This window comes from Pan paniscus, chromosome 7 (assembly GCF_029289425.2).
Source record: "Pan paniscus chromosome 7, NHGRI_mPanPan1-v2.0_pri, whole genome shotgun sequence".
Taxonomy (NCBI): Eukaryota; Metazoa; Chordata; class Mammalia; order Primates; family Hominidae; genus Pan; species Pan paniscus.
The window spans coordinates 52,028,028-52,050,395 of NC_073256.2; the positions used below are offsets into that span (position 1 = coordinate 52,028,028).

Here is a 22,368-nt window from a genome sequence, read left to right on the forward strand (position 1 = left end):
GTAACTCAGCTTTGGAGGAAGACCACAGCAAACAAGGGAGAAAGGCGAAAGTCCTGCTTACCATAGAAGAGGAATGCTTTGGTCATGTGATGATGCAGGTAGGTCCGGTTGATGGTGAAGAAACAAGCATCTGCTCCACATTGGCCTAACCTCCCAGTCTCCCCCGTCAGCGGGGACCACCAGAGCATAATGGGGTAGCTGTCCAATTCCCATTTTCTTTTCCTGTTGAAGGTCAATCCTTCTTTCTTAAGAAATGAATTAAGATGCGTAGGTGCTTCCTCCATTTTTGTATGTCCATCTTGCAAACTGGAACTTTTAAACTCCTTCCTTTCATACTTCCCCAGCTCAACCATGACCTAAAAGAGAAGACAATTATTATCAGTGTCAAACTGTTTGATTTCCTTTTGCACATCTCTCATTCACCTTGATGATTTAGCCCCTGACTCGTTTTCAATTGCTGCTGTAACAAATTACCACAAACAGTAATTTAAAATAACACAAATTTAAGCAAGGTGCACTGGCTTACACTTGTAATCTCAGCGCGTCGTCAGGGCGGCAAGGTGGAAGGATCACTTGAGACCAGGAGATTGAGACCAGCCTGGCCAACATGGCGAAACCCCGACTCTACTAAAAATACAAAAATTAGTCAGGCATGGTGGCGGCACACGCCTGTAATCCCAGCTACCTGGGAGGCTGAGTCAGGAGAATCGAATCACTTGAACTCGGGAGGCAGAGGTTGCAGTGAGCCAAGATCGCGCCACTGCACTCGAGCCTCGGCAACAGAGCAAAGCTCCATGTCAAAAAAAAGAAAAGAAAAAAAAATCGGCCGGGCATGGTGATGCATGCCTGTAATCCCAGATACTCAGGAGGCTGAGGCAGAAGGATTGCTTGAGCCCAGAAGTTAGAGGTTGTAGTGAACTATGATTGCACCAATGGACTCCAGCCTGGGCAGCAGAGCAAGACCTTGTCTCAAAAACCAATCAATCAATCACAAATTTGTTATCACACAGTTCTGAAGTCAGAAGTCTGCAATGGGTCTCACTGGGCTAAGACCCAGGGGTCAGCAGGGCTGCATTCCTCCCTGAAGACTCTAGGAGAGAAGCCTCTTTCTTGCTTCTCTTTTAGAGCCACCACCATTCTTGACTCATGGCCTCCTTCCTCCTCTTCAAAGCCAGCAACACTGCATCTCTCTGACTCTTCTGATGTCACCTCTTCTCTCTGACCATGTCAGGAAAGGCTCTCCATCTTTAAGAACTCATGTGATTACATGGGGTCCACATGAATAATTTGGGATAATCCTCCCACCTCAAAGTGGGTCACATTGATCCCATCTGCAAAGTCTCTTTTGCCTCCTAAAGTAACATATTCACAGGTTTCAGGGATCAGGGAGTGGACACAGCCTCCAAATATCAACCAACAAGAATGGCCAACGATTCTACTAAACACTTAGAACAAATACATTTCCCTTCCATTTCATAAGTCTATAGGATATCCAGAAATAGTTTTGCCTCTTTTTTTTTTTTTTTTTTTTTTTTTTTGAGACAGAGTCTCGCACTGTCACCTGGGTGCAGTGGCACGATCTCGGCTCACTGCAACCTCCACCTCCCAGGTTCAAGTGATTCTCCTGCCTCAGCCTCCCAAGTAGCTGGGATTACAGGTGCCAGCCACAACACCCAGGTAATTTTTTGTATTTTTAGTAGAGACGGGGTTTCACTATGTTGGCCAGGCTGGTCTCAAACTCCTGACCTCGTGATCTGCCTGCCTCAGCCTCCCAAAGTGCTAGGATTACAGGTGTGAGCCACCACACCCAGCCAGTTTTGCCTCTTAATGAAACCTATGACAGGATAATTACCTGACTACTACTAGAGAATGCACTCTAGGGAAAATGAGTTATAAATTATCAACTGGTTTCTTTTTTATTAAAGTAGTCATAACATGTGTTTTATGTTTCTAATAATACTCACTATAGCACTGAGATAGTGAAATAATACCTAATGTCAAAATTCCCTAGAGTCTATGTTACCAACATAGTAGACCATGAGTACTGGGCTTCCACTCACTCCCACTTAGAACCACATTTTTAAATTTATTCCAGGATAGTCTAAGTCTGGGTCACTGGACAGCTTGGACATCAGTAACAGTCATCTGGAGGGCAGGGTGAGTGTAGCAGAAACTCCAGAAGTGCTGCCTTTTCATCAAATTTTAAGATTTGGTATTGTGCTGAGCACAGCGGCATACACCTATAGTCCCAGCTACTCAGGAGGCTGAGACCAGAGGATCGCTTGAGTCCAGGAGTTCAAGGCTGCAGTGCGGTATGATTGCACCACTGTACTGCAGCCTGAGCAAAAAAGGGAGACTCCATCTCAACAAAAAAAACAAGATTTGGTATTAATATAATTGATATGGCACTAATTATAGAAATATGCTGGAGAAAGGGTTGATCTGCTCCATATGTAACTGAAAGTTTAGTAGTCAGATTATGAAACAAATACAGCGTTAAAGCAGTTAAAGTAAGGCACATTTACATTTCTATGTGTTAACTGCTCCACCAGTCGGCCATGGAGGCCACTCCCTGTGCAGCCCTCAGGTCCTGCTTTTAGCAGCCAAGGGTGTTACCTCTTTTATGTGCTCGCTGCTCCTGGTGTTAGATAAAGGCCACTGATCATTGATGCATTGCATGGAGTCTGTAACTCCCTGGGGAGGGCCCGTGACTTTCATTAGATTCTCAACGGTATCCAAGGCCAAAAAAAAAAAAAAAAACCCACCGAGTGAAAGCCAAGCAGCACTCCAGAAGGAGTAAGAAATTATATTGGCTTTAAAAAGTCATGGATCACCTGAGACGCCAAAGTCAACACTAGAGCAGCAGAGCCATCACTGAAAACTAAAGTCTGCCTGTTGCCAATAGCTCTCTCAGCATTTTTATGATGGAACAATGTGGCTCTCCCCAGTAGTTTGATCCACGGGAGATGACTTGTAGCCACAAACTATCTTTTCATCTGACCTTCTTCCCCTGCAAATGTACAACCAGTCACTTAAAAGAAAGGCTTTTAGAAAGCCATAGGATACAACTCCAAAGGTAAAATTTATTCCACATTTCAGATCAATATCTACTATGTGAGTTATAAATTCATTTCCAAATAATAGGGATGCTTTTAAGGAGAGATTTTTCTTCTGCCATACAACTTATTTTTTTTATTTATTTTTTATTTTTTTATTTTTTGAGACAGAGTCTCTCTCTGTCGCCCAGGCTAGAGTGCAATGGCGTGATCTCAGCCTACTGCAGCCTCCTCTTCCCGAGTTCAAGTGATTCTCCTGCCTCAGCCTCCGGAGTAGCTGGGATTACAAACGTGGGCCACCACGCCCTGCTAACTTTTTTGTATTTTTAGTAGAGACAGGGTTTCATCACGTTGGCCCAAACAGCTTTTTAAAAGATATTACCTTCGGATATCACTACCAGATTGTAGGAAATATGGCAGAATAAAGGAATGCATTAAATAAAACCATAATCAGCCAATCCCACACTCTAGAAAAGTTAAAAGGATAAATGACCCAGTTTTAAAAAGTCCATGACATGGAATAAAAAGTGGGGCAGAAAAGCCTTTTTTTTTCTTTTTTCTTTTTTCTTTTTTTGAGACAGAGTCTCGCTCTGTCACCAGGCTGGAGTGCAGTGGTACAATCTCGGCTCACTGCAACCTCCACCTCCCAGGTTCAAGTGATTCTCCTGCCTCAGCCTCCCAAGTAGCTGGGACTACAGGCATGCACCACCACGCCCAGATAATTTTTTTGTATTTTTAGTAGAGACGGGGTTTCACCATGCTGGCCAGGATGGTCTTGATCTTTTGACCTCATGATCCACCCACCTTGGCCTCCTAAAGTGCTGGGATTACAGGCCTGAGCCACCATGCCCGGCCAAACCTTTTAAGAGTGAAAAAACAAAAACATAAAACTTGAGACTCACCAACCAAATGCAATGTATAGGTTTGTTTATCCCAAATTCAAACCAACTTGGGACAGACATGGTGGCTCACACCTGTACTCCCAGCATTTTGGGAGGCCCAGGTGGGTGGATCACCTGAGGTCAGGAGTTCGAGACCAGCCTGGCCAATATAGTGAAACCTCATCTCTTCTAAAAATACAAAAAATTAGCTGGGCATGGTGGCATGCCCTGTCTCTCCTAAAAATACAAAAATTAGCTGTGCGTGGTGGCACACACCTGTAATCTCAGCTACTTGGGAGGATGAGGCAGGAGGATCACTTGAACCCAGGAGATGGAGGTTGCAGTGAGCCAAGAACATGCCACTGCACTCCAGCCTGGGCAACAGAGGAAGACTCCATCTCAAAAAAAACCCCAACTCATTATGAAAATTCTTTTTTTTTTTTTGAGACAACTGGGAAAAATTTAACATGGCCTATCATACAGAGAATATTCAGTAATTGTTAATTTTATTGGGTATAATAGTAGCAATATGGTTACATTATATTTTTCAAAGTTCCTAGCTCCAAAGTGAGAGAATCATATTAACATATATTCAGGTGAAATGCTATTATGTCCTGTATTTGCTTTAAAATACTCCAAAATATATTCCTAAACTATTTATGCAACTAAAAAGTAAAATTAAAAAATAAATATACATATATACCCAAAAAATTTACAGACAGTTTATACAAAATATAGTTAAATGTGAATGGAAAACAATGTCTAAGTTTTCCTCCAGAGAACTATGTCTTAGCTTAAGTGTAGGTAACTATAATATTTTCATGTTTAGATTAATATTAATTAAATAATTTATGTTACAGAATCTGCTATGGGCTAAATTGTATACTCCAAAAAAATTCATATGTTGAAGTCCTTACTCCCAGTACTTTATAACGTGACTATATTTGGAGACAGGGTCTTCAAAGAGGTAACTGAGTTAAAACGGGTGGGCCCTAATCCATTAGGACTGTTGTCCTTATAAAAAGGGGAAATTTTGACACACACAATTACAGAGAGAAGGCAGTGTAAAGATACAGGGAGAAAACAGCCATCTATAAGCCAAGGAGAGAGGCCACAGAAGAAAGAACCCTGCTGATACCTTGATCTTGGACTTCCCAGTCTCCTGAACTGTAAAAAAAAATTAATTTTGGTTGTGGAAGCAAGCGACTTCATCTGCAGTATTTTGTTACAGCAGCGCTAGCAAACTAACAAAGGATCCATGGCATGATTTTTTTCTATTTATCCTATCTTTACTCTATTCATATGGCAAAGTATTTCATTTGCCTAAAAACAGGAATGGAGGCCAGGCCCAGTGGCTCACACCTGTAATCCCAACACTTTGGGAGGCCAAGGCGGGTGAATCACTTGAGGTCAGGAGTTCGAGACCACCCTGGCCAACATGGTGAAACCCCTCTCTACTAAAAATACAAAAAATTAGCCAGGTGTGGTGGCAGGCACCTGTAATCCCAGCTACTCAGGAGGCTGAGGCAGGAGAATTGCTTGAACCCAGGAGGCGGAGGTTGCAGTGAGCCCAGATCGCACCACTGCACTCCAGCCTGGCAACAGAGCAAGACTCCGTCTCAAAAAACAAAAAACAAAAACAAACAAACAAAAAAACTTCCCACAGAAAGCAGCAGAAAGCTGAAAATGTCAGGCCTTCTGTGCAGCAGGTCCTAGATACCTCCAGCACAAACAAGGAAAGAGACACATGTTGCCTCTCACCAGAATCCCAATCTGGCAGAAGGCAGCAGTAGAAATACAGCACCATATTGTCTGCCAAAGTGCTTTTATAAGCATTACCTCATTCAATCCTACGCAGAAGGGAGATCCTGCAGAGTGAAAAATCCCAGAGAACACCTTAGCTTCTACCAGTCCCACAACTGTAACTACTCACATCCACAAATAACCTTTAAATGTTGTGTGGAGAACCAGGCGTGGTGACTCATGCCTGTAATCCCAGCACTTTGGGAGAACAAGGCAGGTGGATCACCTGAGGTCAGGAGTTCGAGACCAGCCTGGCCAACATGGCAAAACCCCGTCTCTACTAAAAATACAAAAATTAGCCGGGCATGGTGGCGGGCACCTGTAATCCCAGCTACTCAGGAGGCTGAGGCAGGAGAATTGCTTGAACCCAGGAGGTGGAGGTTTCAGTGAGCCGAAATCACGCCATTGCACTCCAGCATGGGCAACAAAAGCAAAACTCCACTCAAAAAAAAAGTCCTGTGGAAGCCAGACGCAGTGGCTCACACCTGCAATCTCAGTGCTTTGAGAAGCCAGGTAGGCAGATCGCTTGAGCTCAGGAGTTCAAGACCAGCCTGAGCAACATGGTGAAACCCCATCTCTACAAAAAAATAGAAAACTTAGCCACGTGTGGTAGTACACACCTATAGTCTCAGCTACTCAGGAGGCTGCGTTGGGAGGATTTTTTTGAGCCTGGGAGGTAGAAGTTGCAGTGAGCCGAGATCATGCCACTGCACTCCAGCCTGGGTGACAAGAGTGAAACTGTCTCAAAAAAAAAAAAAAAAAGTTCTGTGGATTTTGAAATGGACGGCTGGTACCTGAATGGGTGCAAATTCTATCAGAGCTGATATCTATACTTTTACTATCACTGCCCAATTTTTATTTCAATTTGAAATCAGTGAAGGGGCTGGGAATGGTGGCTCACACCTGTAATGCCAGCATTTTGTGAAGCCAAGGTGTGCAGACTGCTTGAGCCCAGGAGTTCAAGACCAGCCTGGTCAATGTGGTGAAACCCCGTCTCCACAAAAAAATACCAAAATGAGGCCAGGTGTGGTGGCTCACGCCTATAATCCCAGCACTTTGGGAGGCCAAGGCAGGTGGATCACTTGAGGTCAGGAGTTCAAGACCAGCCTGGCCAACACGGTGAAACCTCATTTCTACTAAAAATGAAAAATTAGCTAGATGGCGGAAGCCTGTAATCCCAGCTACTTGGGAGGCTGAGGCAGGAAATCGCTTGAACCTGGGAGGCAGAGGTAGTAGTGAGCCAAGATCGCACCACTGCACTCCAGCCTGGGCAACAGAGTGAGACTCCACCTCAAAAAAAAAAAAAAAAATTAGCCAGGCACCATGGCACATGCCTGTGGTCCCAGCTACTGGAGATGCTGAGGTAGGAGGATTGCCTGAGCCCAGGGAGGTCGAGGCTGCAGTGAGCCGAGACTGCGCCACTGCTCTCCAGTCTGGGCGACAAAAATGAGATCCTGTCTCAAAAAATAATAAATAAAATAAATAGAAATCCATGAATGAAGTTCGGAATAACTGACTAAGGGATTACAGGTAGGAGAACTAAGCACACGTTTCAGTTCATTCATCCATACACAGTCCTTGGTCTAGAAGCACATGTCAAGATTTACTTATAATATAGATGTCTGTGTTCTACACTTACTACAAGATACAGACTATCTTGTTCTCAGAATAGTCCTTGCTTCTCCAAGAACGCAATCTTTCAAAAGTGATAACAATAGGAGATTCTGAGGAAGCCATCCAACTTTGACCCAGGAAGACAGACTGAGCTTTACTTTCTGTTTCTCTACAACCAGGAGCCTACGAGAATCTCAAACTCACCTTCTATTTCAATGACTTTGTTTCTGCCTGACACATCCGTACACTAAACCTCAGTTTCACCTGTTTAAAAAAGGGGGGCAGGGGGTGAATTGGAAGGGTCTCCCTGCCAGAGGTTTTTTACTGGGAGGTATTTTCTCCCAGTAGAAAACCTCTGATCCTGGCCGGGCACAGTGGCTCAAGCCTGTAATCCTAGCACTTTGGAAGGCCAAGGCAAGCAGATCACTTGAGATCTGGAGTTCGAGACCAGCACGGCCAACATGGTGAAACCACATCTCTATTAATAATACAAAAAATTTAGCTGGGCGTGGTAGCGGGTGCCTGTAATCCCAACAACTCGGGAGGTTGAGGCACAAGAATTGCTTGAACCCGGGAGGCAGAGGTTGCAGTAAGCAGAGATCGTGCCACTGCACTCCAGCTCGGGCAACAGAGTGGTACTGTGTCTTAAAAAAGAAAGAAAGAGAGAAAGAAAAAAACCCTGATCCTGAACACCCCTGATTCAGCAAAAAGTGAAATAATTGGAGTTTTGAGAAAATAGGGGGTAGGGGGACATGGCAAAGGCCCAGCTATCAACACTACACAACCCACATTCTTGGTACCTGGAGTGTGACAAGCAGAAAGACGGTGGCTGTGACGCACAGGCAAGATGCCAAAAGCTTCCTCCTCTGAATCCGCACCATGCTGCCCTGCCCTGGGTGACTGACAGAGGGCTAACCTGGTTACCAGGTGTTCTCTCGTCAGCCCAGAGCCCGAGACAACTTCACATGGAAGAACCATCTGGGCGCCAATTTCCTGCACTGCCATTCCTGCTGGGACCAGGTCTCCATGAAGGACTGAGATCCGAGGTTGTGAGAGGGCCTGGCTTGGCATCAAGAGGAAGCAGCGTGCAGTCTTCTTAGGCTATCATCAGAGCAGCTGGAGATTTCTCCAAATAAGAAGGCATCAAAAAAATTCTGCAACGAAAGATCATCTTTTAGCCATAGCGCAGATTTAATAAATATAGTCTTGCAGCAGGGTGATCATGAAAAAACATAGACATTTTAAACTAAAAGGAAGCATTGAGATCATGTAGTCCTAGTACCTCACTCATAAGTAAGGAAATCAAGGCTGGGCGTGATGGCTCACTCCTGTAATCCCAGCACTTTGTGAGGCCAAGGCGGGTGGATCATTTGAGGTCAGGAGTTTGAGACCAGTCTGGCCAACATGGCAAAATCCTGTCTCTACTAAAAATACCAAAATTAGTCGGGTGTGGTGGCACGCACCCGTAGTCACAGCTACTCAGGAGGCTGCAGCAGTAGAATCACTTGAACCTGGGAGGCGGAGGTTGCAGTGAGTAGCCTGGGTAACAGAGAAAGGAAAGGAAAAGAAAGGAAAGGAAGGGGAGGGAAGGGAAAGGGAGGGGAGGGGAGGGGACAGTGGGGAGGGGAGTGGAGGGGAGGGGGGAAGTGAGGGAAGTGGGGGAGAGAGGAGGGGAGGGAGTGGAGGGCAGGGGAGGGGGAGAGAGGAGGGAAGGGAGTGGAGGGCAGGGGATGGGGAGAGAGGAGGGGAGGGGAGGGGAAGGGAACCAGAGAGGTGAATTGACTTACTCATGGCCACACAGCCCATCAGAGGAGAGTGACAAATCTACAACCAGATCCCAAATCTCAAATTCTGCTTCCACTTAATGCTCTCTCCCATCAGAAGACTGAATTCCAAGACTTTTATATGAAGTCATTCCCTTCTAAGTTTCAAAGGAGTTTAGAAATGGAATAAAAATTACCAGGACTATCCACCCACTCCCATAAAATTTAGGAAGAAAATAAAAGATTCAGGCTTTAATCAAAAATGGATAATGATCATGTGGCCCCCAATGCCCACTAAGGAAACCAACTTTTGCCACAGCATAAGGAATTCTGAATATGATTTATTTGTCTTTTACAGCAAGTGAATAAAGCAGTGGGCTGTTGGAGCAATATTATTCTTTGGAAGTTTCCAAATAAAATTTTCATCTATCTGAAATGAATGATCTTTTCAAAAAAGTTGTAAAAATGAACTAAATGAGGGCCAGGTACAGTGGCTCATACCTTTAATCACAGCACTTTGGGAGGCCAAGGCAGGAGGATGGCTTGTGCCCAGGAGTTTGAGACCAGCCTGGGCAACATAGTGAAACCCTGTCTGCATAGAAAATTTTACAAATTAGCTGGGCATGGGGGTGTGCACGTATAGTTCCAGCTACTCAGGAAGCTGAAGCAGGAGGATTGCTTGAGCCCAGGAGGTCAAGGCTGCAGTAAGCCGTGATTGCACCACTGCACTCTAGCGTAGGCAACAGAGCAAGACCCTATCTCAAAAAAAAAAAAAGGTAAAAAAAAAAAATGCCCCCATAGAATGCCCTTTATCCCTATGATATTCTATGAACTTCAATGTTCTGGGCAAATGGCACTGTGGAGCTCAGAGTGGAGGAAGGGTCAACTTTCCAGAGGAAGGGCAATGCTGCTGCACAGTACTTCACAGATCTGAGTCTAAGTCAGACCTACATCATGCCCCTGGCATACAGAGTTAAAGATATAATTAGATATCATTAGTCCTATAAAAATAATATAGAATCCTGGTTAAAAACTTTAGTCTTAAAGGTGTGCTCCCAGGTGGGTGCAGTGGCTCACACCTGTAATCCCAGCACTTTGGGAGGCCGAAGCAGGTGGATCACTTAAGGCGAGGAGTTCAAGACCAGCCTAGCCAAGATGGTGAAACCCCGTCTCTACTAAAAATACAAAAATTAGCTGGGTGCAGTGGCAGGCACCTGTAATCCCAGCTACTCGGGAGGCTGAGGCCAGAGAATCACTTGAACCTGGGAGGCAGAGGTTGCAGTGAGCCGAGATTGTGCCACTGCACTCCAGCCTGGGCGACAAAGCCAGACTGCGTCTCAGAAAAAAAAAAGGTGGGCTCCCCTCTCATGAGTCTACCTTGATTTACTTTTTTTTTGAGACAGGGTCTTGCTCTATCACCCAGGCTGAAGTGCAGTAGTGTGATCATGGCTCACTGTAGCCTCCAACTCCCAGGCTCAAGCAATCCTCCCACCTCAGCCTCCCAAGTAGCTGGGACTAATGGCATGTGCCACCACACCCAGCTAATTTTTGTTTGTTTGTTTATTTGTAGAGACGAGGTCTCACCATGTTGTCCAGGCTGGTCTTGGACTCCTGGGCTCAAGTGATCCTCCTGCCTTGGCCTCCCAAAGTGCTGGGATTACAGGTGTGAGCCACCGTGCCCGGCCTTACTTTTAAATCCAGGAATTTTTTTTTTCCTTCAACCACAAAGTAACACTTGGACTCAGAAATCACCAAAAGTGCATTTTTCTTCTTTCATCCATGAAATTCCCAAAACCCAGTGACTAAGAGAAGGTCTCAAGTCTGCCTGCCAGGATTCAAATCCCAATTCCCCAGCTGGCTTAACCTCACCTCTCCATAACTCACTTTCCAAAAGTAGATCCTCATGAGGCCTAATCAGAGTTGTGAGAATTTTATGAGCTATGATTGGTAAAACACTTATTTCAGACCCTGACACATAATACCCAATAAATGTTTGTTATCCTTATATTTAAATATTATTGTAATTTATTATCCCTTTAGGTGGAAAATGAAGCATATAAAATAGATTGCTACCCCATCAACTGGAACGTTAAAAGGAAAAATGCTCACTTTGCCAAAGAAAAGGAGATTGCTAATATTTGTTGAGTAACCTATCATTGGCAAGGCCTTTCCTAAGTACTTAGCACACAGGCAGGCGCTCATTCAATCCTCCCAACAACTCCACTCTCATTTTCAAATATAAGAAAACCGAATCTGAATGAAGTAAAGTAATTTGCCCAAGACTCTAACTTTGACAAGTATTACGATCTGAAGTGCACACATTCCTTTATATTTTTTAGCATTAATACTATAAAATTCCTTGACTGCACACAGTGGCTCATGCAGGTAATCCCAACAGCTTGGGAGGCCAAGGTGGAAGGACCCGCCTAGGCAACACAGTAAGACCCCATCTCTACAAAAAATAAATTAGCCAGGCATGGCGGTGAGTGTCTGTAGTCCTAGTCCTGGGAGGCTGAGGCAGGAGGATTGCTTCAGCCCAGGAGATTGAGGCTACAGTGAGCCATGATTGTGCCACTGCACTTAGCTTGGGTGACAGAGCCAGGCCTGGTCTCAAAAAATAAAAAATAATTTTAAAAAAAGAAATACTATAAAATTACCACCAGACAATACCAACACTCACAGGTTACCCGCCTAAACCACAGAAAACATATGTAGTACAGTTGTCAGCTAGTATATCACAGAAAAAAGGAATACAAATCTATAAGAACCTGTAAAGTACCTTCGCTCCTACTTAGTAGATGCTTGTAGCTATTAACCACACACAATATGGAGCTAGCACTTTGGGTCCCAATCCTGGTTCTTTTACTTAATATAAATTTAGACAAGTTACTGAATCTTTCTAAGCCTCAGCTTCTTCATAGTAAATAATAAATGTTAACTATCACTATTTCTTTCCCTTGCATAACAGAAAGATTACCAAATTTTCATTTAATGTGCAGAAGCAATTTATTATAGTTATCATTAACGTAACCCAGATTATGTAGTAAAATAATATCACCTACTTAAATGGGAATAAAACTATATTGTTTTCAAAAATGTTTACATATATCACTCTACTCAACCTTATTTATAACCACTTTGAAAAGTAGGCAAGGTAGGTATTATTATTCCCAGTTCCCAAGGAAGCTAAGCCTTCTCAAGTTTAAGTGATTTGCCCAAGATCATATAATCATATATATATATATACATATATATATATACACATACATACATATATATAGAGAGAGAGAGAGAGAGAGTTGTTGCTGTTGTTGCTTTTGTTGTTTTCAGACAGGGTCTCGCTCTGTTGCCCAGGCTGGAGTGCAGTGGCGCAATCTCGGCTCACTGCAACCTCCGCCTCCTGAATTCAAGCGATTCTCCTGCCTCATCCTCCCGGGTAGCTGGGACTACAGGCGCGTGCAACCACACCCAGCTAATTTTTCTATTTGTAGTAGAGACAGGGTTTCACCATGTTGGCCAGGCTGGTCTCAAACTCCTGAATTATCTTGAACACCTCAAATGATCCACCTGCCTCGGCCTCCCAAAGTGCTAGGATTACAGGTATGAGCCACTGCACCCAGCCACAAGATCATATTTTTTAAAGACAGAAGTGAGTCTAGATATCAGCTCACTCAACTCAAAGATGTGTGGAAAGCAAACAAATGAAGGAACATAGTGACAGCTTGTGAAAAGTAAAAAAATAATCAGGAATAAAGGAAAACAAAAGATACAATTTGAGGACAGAGTTTGGGATATTTTTATAGCTACTGCATAGCTCAGGTCTATCATAGGAGCTTTTTGGGAGCTTCGCATAGCTTTATGAACTATGACAGAAGAATTTTAAGATTATGAATTCCCTTATATTTAAAGAATCTCAACCTAGGCTATCTTCCCAAAGCCAGAAGTGTAGTAGGTCTCAGGGGCCAACGTATGGTTAAGTAACTACCACTAAAGAACAGAGCCAGCCAGGTGCGGTGGTTCTGGGAGACTGAGGCAGGAAGATCCCTTGAGCCCAGGGGTTCAAGACTAGCCTGGGCAACAAAACAAGACTCCATCTCTACAAAAAAAAATTTTTTTAATTTAAAAATTAGCTGGGCATGGTGGTGCATGTCTGTGGTCCCAGCTACCTGGGAGGCTAAAGCAGGAGAATCACCTGAGCCCAGGAGTTCAAGGCTGCACTGAGCCATGATTATGCCACTGTACTCCAGCCTGGGTAGCAGAGTGAGACACTGTCTCAAAAAAGAAAACAAAAGAAGGAAAGGAAAGAGAAAGGAGAAGGGAAGGGAAAATGGAAGGAGAGAGAAAAGAAGGGCAGGGCAGGGAAGGGGAAAGAAGGGCAGGGCAGGGCAGGGCAGGGCCCAGCCAGGGTAGATAGTAGTATTATGACTTAGAGCATACAACCATTATCCAGGCCTCAGGGTACATTTATAACAGTAACAGTCAATCTAATACTGTATATGGTATTAGTTAACCAGGAGCCTGACATCAAGTCAGTGGTCCTCCAACTGGTGGGACAGGCAGACTTGCAGAGAGCACTATGAAGGACAGCAGGCTCCAATTCAATAGAATAGATCAAAAGAGAACAGTAAGGGAGAAAGGGACACTGGCAGCCATGTCAATCAAGACTGGTGATTAGGCCGGGCATAGTGGCTCACACCTGTAATCTCAGTACTTTGGGAGGCCGAGGCGGGTGGATCACCTGAGGTCAGGAGTTCGAGACCAGCCCGACCAATATGGTGAAGCCCTGTCTCTACTAAAAATACAAAAATTAGCCAGGTGTGGTGGCAGGCTCCTGTAATCCCAGCTACTCGGGAGGCTGAGGCAGGAAGGATTGCTTGAACCCAGGAGGCAGAGGTTGCAGTGAGCTGAGATCGTACCACTGCACTCCAGCCTGGGCTACAGAGCGAGACTCTGTCTCAAAAAAAAAACACACAAAAATTAGCCAGGCATGGTGGCATGCACCTGTAGTCCCAGCTACTCAGGAGGCTGAGGCAGGAGAATTACTTGAACCCGGGAGGTGAAGGTTGCAGTGAGCCGAGATCACGCCACTGCACTCCAGCCTGGGCGACAGAGCGAGACTCTGTCTCAAAAAAAAAAAAAAAAAAAAAAGACTAGTGATTAATCAAGGTGTGGCCAGAGCACATTTCTATTACAGAACTGAAGGCGATGCCATTCGTAAATTCCAGACACATACTGAAGCACTTAAATTATGAGACTCCAAGACAAAAGCTCTCATTTCATCATTGCCTACAGGATGAATCTGAGTCCTGCAAGAGGGTGCCCTAGAATACTCCTTCCTGGGACAGAACAATATGTATATTCAGACATCCACGGCAGGTACCATCTGAAATGGACTCTCACTCACCAATCCTCTTACCCCTAGGAGCTGAGCTTCTAAAGTGCACTGCACGGCTGGCATGCAACACCAGGGTTGGCCATCTGCTGCACAGAGTGGGGTTTGGAGCTGAGTATGACTACCTCATACTCTTGCACAGGCTATGCCATCAAAACCAGCAACACTTTCATCCTAAAATAATTCCAAATTTTCAACTGTATTTTGAATCAAGATAGACAGAAGAGAGACTGAATATCTTACAGGTAATTAGCAGCTTGAGGGTGCCAGCTTCAAATTTTGGCCATTCAGGCCAGTTGAAGGTGTAAGAGTCTCAGAAATGGAACCAAGGGATGATTTCTTTCCTGCGTGTCTGACTGTAGAATGAGAAACCAACCTTAGGTGACACTCTGAGCTTTCAGAACCTGGTAGTTTGTGAGGCTGGGTGCGGTGGCTCATGCCTGTAATCCCAACACTGTGGGAGGCCAAGGTGGGCAGATCACCTAAGGTCAGGAGTTTGAGACCAGCCTGGACAACACAGTGAAACCTCATCTCTACAAAAAATACAAAAATCAGCCAGGTGTGGTGCCAGGCACCTGTAATCCCAGCTACTGGGGAGACTGAGGCAGGAGAATCCCTTGAACCTGGGAGGCAGAGGATGCAGTGAGCTGAGGTTGCACCACTGCACTCCAGCCTGGACGACAGAATGAAACTGTGTCTCAAAAAAAAAAAAAAAAAGAAGAAGAAGAACCTGGTAGTTTGTGTGCCCCTCGTCCTCCTCCCTCTCCCTAGTTGCAGGAGAGGCAAGGCAGAAGGCAGGGAGCTCCAGGAAGACTCCTTTGCCCATTTCTGCTCTGGTAATTGGGGAGTCAACTGGGTTAATAAGCTAGAGGTAATACCACGGAGAGTTTTTAGAAGAAATGTATCTAATTATCAAATTTAAACTATTCACACTAAAGTGCAATGTATCAAATAGGTTTGACTCTCCCAAGGTGTTTTCACTTGATAACGTATAAATCTCCTAACGCCCCTTAAATGGCGACTGTCCTGGGAAAGACATGTGATAGGCTGAGGAGATGCCTAAAGGCCTTTGGACAACTCTTCAGGCACTTTTAAGTACCTCCTTTCAACTACACCTCAATACTCCTCATTCATTTCTGCCTGATTACTCCAAAGTGCCCAACAACTGGTGTTCTTCCCAGTGGTGACCCTTTTGCATTCTTCATGCAGCCATAAAGAGATGTCCCTAGAGTGTTGATTGGATATCTCTCCTGATTAAAATCCTTCAATGGCTGCCCAAAGACCTCAAGATAAAAATAAAACTGATAGCTTAGAAAACAGGGAGCTCTGGGAAGACTCCTTTGCCCATTTCTGTTCTGGTAATTGGGAGTCAACTGGGTTAATAAGCTAGAGGTAATACCACGGAAAGTTTTTAGAAGAAATGTATCTAATTATCAAATTTAAAGTATTCACAGTAAAGTGCCATTTATCAATGTGAGGCCGGATGCAGTGGTGCATGCCTGTAATGCCAGCACTTTGGGAGGCCAAGGAGGGTGGATTTCTTGAGGCCAGGAGTTGGAGACAAGCCTGGCCAACATGACAAAACCCCGTCTCTACTAAAAATACAAAAATTAGCTGGGTGTGGTGGTGCATGCCTATAGCCCCAGCTACTGGGGAGGCTGAGGCAGGAGAATGGCATGAACCCAGGAGGCGGAGTTTGCAATGAGCCGAGATCGCGCCACTGCACTCCAGCCTGGGCTACAGAGCAAGACTCTGTCTCGAAAAAAAAAACAAAAACAAAAACAGAAACAAAAATCTGTGTTAATGTGTTCCTCGCTCATTTTCAGTGAACTTCATATTTTGCTGAGCATTTATTTTTATATAAAGCATGCTTTGGATTGTAGATTTCTATGTGGGAAAGTCATCCTCTTCATACTAGTGCAAATTTCAGGAGAGACCAGTAGAGGACAGTAAGGGATAAAGGCACACTGGCAGTCATGTGAATCAAGACTGGTGATTAATGGGGAAAGAGGTGTAGCCAGAACACCTCTGCACTTCTATTGCAGAAATGAAGGCAATGTCATTCCTCAATCCTTAAATTCCAGACACATACTAAAGTACTTAAATTATGCAGTGTTAATAATACAACCTCACAAGAATGAGTATTCAGTGGATCTACTTGATGTAGAAACTAAAAACAAATCCAAAAGACAGAGAGCCAGATAAACAGACAGACTGATACAATGCCACAATTAGAAACACAGATTTTTTACTTTTTCTTTTTTTTTTTTTTTTGAGATGGAGTCTCACTCTGTCACCAGGCTGGAGTGTAGTGGCACTCACCACAATCTCCGCCTCTCGAGTTCAGGCGATTCTCCTGCCTCAGCCTCCCGAGTAGCTGGGATTACAGGTGTGCACCACCACACCCAGCTAATTTTGTATTTTTAGTAGAGACAGGGTTTCACGATGTTGGTCAGAATGGTCTTAACCTCCTGACCTCGTGATCCACCTGCCTCAGCCTCTCAAAGTGCTAGGATTACAGGTGTGAGCCATGGCGCCCGGCAAGAAGCACAGATTTTTAAAATGGAAAGCTTGGTGTCGTGGCTCATGCCTGCAATCTCAGCACTTTGAGACGCCGAGGTGGGTGGATCACTTAAGCCCAGGAGTTCAAGACCAGCCTAGGCAACACAGCAAGAACCCATCTCTACAAAAAAAAAAAAAAGTTAGCTGGGCATGCTGGTGTGCACCTGTAGTCATAGTCCCAGGTACCAGGAGGCTGAGCAGGAGGATCCCTTGAGCCCTGGAGGTCAAGGCTGCAGTGAGCTGTGATCGTGCCACTGCACTCCGGCCTGGGTGGCAGAGCTAGACCCTGTCTCAAAAATAAATAAAAATTAAAAGTGGGGTGACAGCACAAGACTATGAAGTTTATGTGTCACAGTAAGAACTAAGGCAATTCTTCAAGAGCAGGGATTCTTTTTCATCTTTGTTTTTCCTATGAGGTCTTATACTAATAAGTATTAGTAACTATTCTTCCTCCAAGTAGGGCTTATAGGTTACTTTGTGGCAATTTCCCACCCTACAAGATACTTGAATTAAAATCCCTCATCGCTAGAAAAAATATAAATTAATAAATATTGAATAACTGCAGACTAGAAAAAACAAATAAAATCCCTGATCTGCTTTTATCATTTATATATTCATGAATGAGGAGCTGGTTCAGTAACACTGACAAAATGTAGCTAATATTTCACATGACTAAAGACAAATCCCTGAGGATCTTCTGAGGTTCCATCCCAAAACTAAGCTCTCTCATCCCATAAATTATATCCAGGAGTAAAAACTCTCCATAAAAGATTAATCAAGAGACAGTAATCCAGACAACTTGAGTCATCACAAAGTAAGATTTCCGGAAATTTTTTTTTTTAATTGTATATAACAGGTTTAGGATTACTTTATCTTCATTTTCCTTGTTGGTAATTCTGTATAATCTTTTGAAAACTCCAATTTCATTATCAAAGAAAAAAATCTGAAAGACATTTTAAGATAAACTTAACTTCTAAAAATGTTCAAAAACCCAGGTTCAGAAACACTGTAACAAATGTTCACTGTAGAATGCTGGTAATTGAATTAGATATTGAATATCTACCCGAAATCAACTCTTTACATTCCGAGGTTGGTTTTTTTGTTTGTTTCTTGTTGTTGTTGTTGTTGTTTTGTTTTGAGACAGAGTCTCGCTCTGTTGCCCAGGCTGGAGTGCAGTGGCGCAGTCTTGGCTCAACGCAACTTCCTCCTTCCAGGTTCAAGTGATTGTTCTGTCTCAGCCTCCCGAGTAGCTGGAACTACACGCACACGCCACCACATGAGCCCAGCTAATTTTTGTATTTTTAGTAGAGACGGGGTTTCACCATATTGGCCAGGCTGGTCTAGAACTCCTGATCTCGTGATCCGCCCGCCTCGGTCTCTCAAAGTTCTGGGATTACAGGCATGAGCCACCGCGCCCGGCCGGCCTACATTCCAAAGTTTAAAGCATTTAAATATGGGTTGGAAATGTCTGCCTACTGAACAACATTTGTACATATATAAATAACATTGTTTTTCCAAACTATATTCTTTTTACTTCCTGAATTTAACCATAGTTTGGAATTTTTCAAAAATATTGTTTGTAAGATAAAACTTGAAAACTTACTTTTTTTTCTTATTGTAGAAGACAAGCAATAACAACACAGTAAAAGTTGAGATCCTGTTTTTAATTCACTGTTACACACTGCCATCTAGCAGGAAGCGAGCAAGAGTTATTACAGCAATTTCGAAATTGGAAGACCTGAATGATCACCTGAGGCTACCCAATCGCCTCTGGCTTCTCCTTACTCAGAAGAAAGTTTTAAAACGGAGACTACGGTGCTGCTAGATTGGAGGCAGTGAAACTTCAGCGTTCAAAGAGCTGAGCTGCTTATTCAATGCGAGAAAGGCCTCCATTTGACACTACGGTAGACCAGGGAGAAACCCTGCCCTAGTTGTAGTGTGACGTTACTAAAAAGCCCAAGATTGGTCGTGAGTTTCCTGGGTGTCTCATTGGAAAGAAACGTGTACGAAGGGAATAAAGTCCTGAAAGCCAACTTGCCTTATTCAAAACTGTGGCCAGCCAGAGCTGGATGCATTCCACAAACTAAATTAACAATCCAAGTCATTTCATGCACAAAACACTCTAACCAACTATTATTGCAGGGAGCTGCAGCAGGGAGCAGGGGGCCGGCTGTTGGGGCCGTGGTGTTAGAAAAAGTCATTCTGTGTGACATTTGCTTTATTTTAAAGAATCATTAAAAGATTCCCAGAAAATGTCATAAAATCACAGCAAGATTACTTCTATAGTTTACAAAAAATGAGCTCTGTTCTGAGGGTACTAATCGGGTGCAAAATACCTAACACATGGCTTGCAAATGGGATAACCCAGGCCTGCGGTTGCCGGTGCTTTCCTGGGGCATTTTCTCCATTAAATACGCCGTATTCTCTGCAACTAGAAAGTCACAGTTGCTACGACTTCAACACAACATTCCTGCAACAAGTGATTCTCTGGGAAGACCTGGGGGAGAACAAGGCAATTTGCGCCCCGCAAAGGCAGATTAGGTTCTGGAATGGACGGCCGCGGACCTGGGGAGGAGGCCGATCGGGGCAGGCGGGGAGGCGCCGGGACCCCGCGCTCCTTCTCCAGGCTCCAGCAGAGGCTCCGGCCCGGCACCCGCCTCCCGCCTGGTGGATCAGGCTTCAATCTCAGGCAGTGGCTCTGCCTATGCGCCACTAAGTCTCCAAAACAGACTTGGATTATTTTGTACACACCATTCCGTCTCTTACACGCACCCCCTGCTCGGTACAGAGAGGGAGTTTCCTTAGGCTGTGACTCCCGGAGGTAGTGTCCCAGCTTCCGTGGGACCAGAAAAGCGTCTTTCCGTGTCTCAGCATCAAGCCCCTACCCCCACCAAGAGACCGCAGAGGCCAGATGTGATGCGGCGCTCGCACTCACCTCGCGCGGAGCAGGGTTCGCCCCGCAGAACGCAGCGCAGCTTCCTTTCTCCCTATGAGCCCAAGCCTGGGCGCCGGGAAGACCCGGAGAGCCGATCAGGAGCGGCGGAGGCGGCCGCGCGGGCGAGCTCGGGGCGCGTTCCGGCGGAGCCAGCCTGGATCCGGGTTTTCACTCGTGCCCTGTTCACAAGCTCGTGGGACCCGGGTTCTAAGAACACTGGGCCGCCCCCTGCTGATGATCTTGGTTCGCAGTCCGCCTGAGGCCACGGCCCTATGGAAAGTTCTCGGGAAGGCTGCGGGGGCCCTCTTCTTCAAGACACGGGAAACTCGCCGCTTCTCCAACTGGACTAGGACTGGAGCGCATTCAGTCACCCATTCAGGCCAGGCGTGGCAGCGGCTCACACCTGTAATCCCAGCACTTTGGGAGGCCGAGGCGGGCAGATCGCTTGAGCCCAGGAGTTCGATACCTGCCTGAGCAACATAGCGGGACCCTGTCTCTACAAAAAATACAAAAATTAGCCGAGTGTAGTGGCCCATGCCTGTAGTCCCACCTACTGGGAGGCTGAGGTGGGAGGATCTCTTGAGTCCAGGAGGTAAAGGCTGCAGTTAACCGAGATCAAGCCACTGCACTCCAGCCTGGGCAACAGAGCAAGACTGTCTACAAAAATAAATAAAATAAATTTAAAAAAAAAAGGTCAAAGTCATTTATTCAAGAAAAGATTGTACTGGTTGCTATGGTGTGAATGTTTGTACCCTGCCCCAAATTCATATGTGAATTTCGTGCCTTTATAGTCTATATAAATTTACAAATGTACTGTGTCTTTATGAAAGAGACCAGAGAGAGCTTCTGCCATGTGAGGACACATAGAGGGTCTCTTGTATGAGGCACAGACGCTAACAGATGAGGAATCTGCCAGCGTGTTTGTTGATCTTGGACTTCCCATCATCCAGACTGGGAGCAGTGGAGTTCCGTTGTTCATGCATTACCCAAACTAAGGTGTGTTGTGATAGTAGCCCAAACGGACTAGACACTGGTAAAGGAAAGCTAATTGACTTCAAGCTACTGAGTTCCAAATCCAAAAACTCAAATAAAATTATTGTGCCCTAGTCTAGGAGGTAATAAACCTAAGGAGGTAATTCAGCATTTTGGGAGGGCTGGGTCTAGGGCAAGGCAAATGAGGTACTTAGGGCTCAAAATCTGAGGAGGTGCTGACCCTGGGTGTCCTGCAGTGCTGGGTGCACTGCAGAAGCCTGAGAGCGATTTGCTGTTTCGGGCCTGCCTCCCTCTGGTCCCGACCCTGCGGAGCTCTGGTGCCAAGAAACTCAACTTTTCTATGAAAACAGGTTGATAATAATGGTGTCCACGTCTAAAAAACATCAAACACACAGAAAAGATTGATAAATTAGATATGATTAAAAGTAAGAAACTCTATTCATCAAAAGACACCATTAAGAAAATAAGAAATGGGTGCAGTGGCTCACACCTGTAATCTCAGCACTTTGGTAGCCTGAGACGAGAGGATCACTTGAGCCCAGGAGTTGGAGACCAGCCTGGACAACATAGGGAGACCCCGTCTCTACGAAAAATTTTTAAAAATTAGCCAGGTGTGGTGGTGCACGCCTGTGGTTTCCGCCACTCAGGAGGCTGAGGTGGGAGGATTGCTTGACCCTGGGAGGTCAAGGCTGCAGTGAGTCAGGATTGTGTCACTGCACTCCAGCCTGGGCAACAGGATTAGATCCTGTCTCAAGAAAGAAAAAGAATGAAAACTGATCTACGGAATGAGAGAAGGTATTTTTGGTATATTTTATCTAACAATGAATTTAGAATATAACAAGAACTCCTAAAAGCAATAAGAACGAAAAGCAATCAATAAGTACAGCACTTCACCGAAGACGAATCCAAATAGCCAGGCAGTATGTGAAAAAGATGCTTAATGTTTTTAGTCATTAAAGAAATGCAAATGAACACGATGATGATATACACTACACATCCACTAAAATGGCTACAGATTTTAAAACTGACAAGACAACACAAGGACAAAGCCGTGAAGCACATAGAACTGTTATGCACTATTGTTGGGGGTGCAGTTGTGACAGCCACTTTGGAAAATCGTCTGTTCATATTTACTAGAGCTGAATATACACGTTGTGACCCAGAAATTCCTAGATATAGGCCTAATACACATACCTATATATAAACATCAAAAGGCATGTATACTGGGCCATAAAACACACCTCGGCAGGGCACGGTCGCTTACGCCTATAATCTCAGCACTTTGGGAGGCCAAGGAGGGCGGATCACCTGAGGTTGGGAGTGCGAGACCAGCCTGACCAACATGGAGAAACCCCGTCTCTACTAAAAA

At 44.8% G+C, this 22,368-nt stretch overlaps 1 protein-coding gene across 1 annotated transcript in view; it reads right to left on the minus strand.

Annotated features, from left to right (window-relative positions):
• FUT10 (fucosyltransferase 10) overlaps positions 1-21,065 on the minus strand; it is a 104,016-nt gene extending 82,951 nt beyond the window's left edge. The window contains exons 1-3 of the mRNA XM_003830752.5: positions 20,007-21,065; positions 8,155-8,508; positions 62-356 (exon numbers count right to left, since the gene is read on the minus strand). Coding sequence (XP_003830800.1) covers positions 62-356; positions 8,155-8,235 — 376 coding nt within the window. The 5' untranslated portion in view covers positions 8,236-8,508; positions 20,007-21,065. The remainder of the gene's footprint in view (positions 1-61; positions 357-8,154; positions 8,509-20,006) is intronic.
• Positions 21,066-22,368: the final 1,303 nt, after the last annotated feature.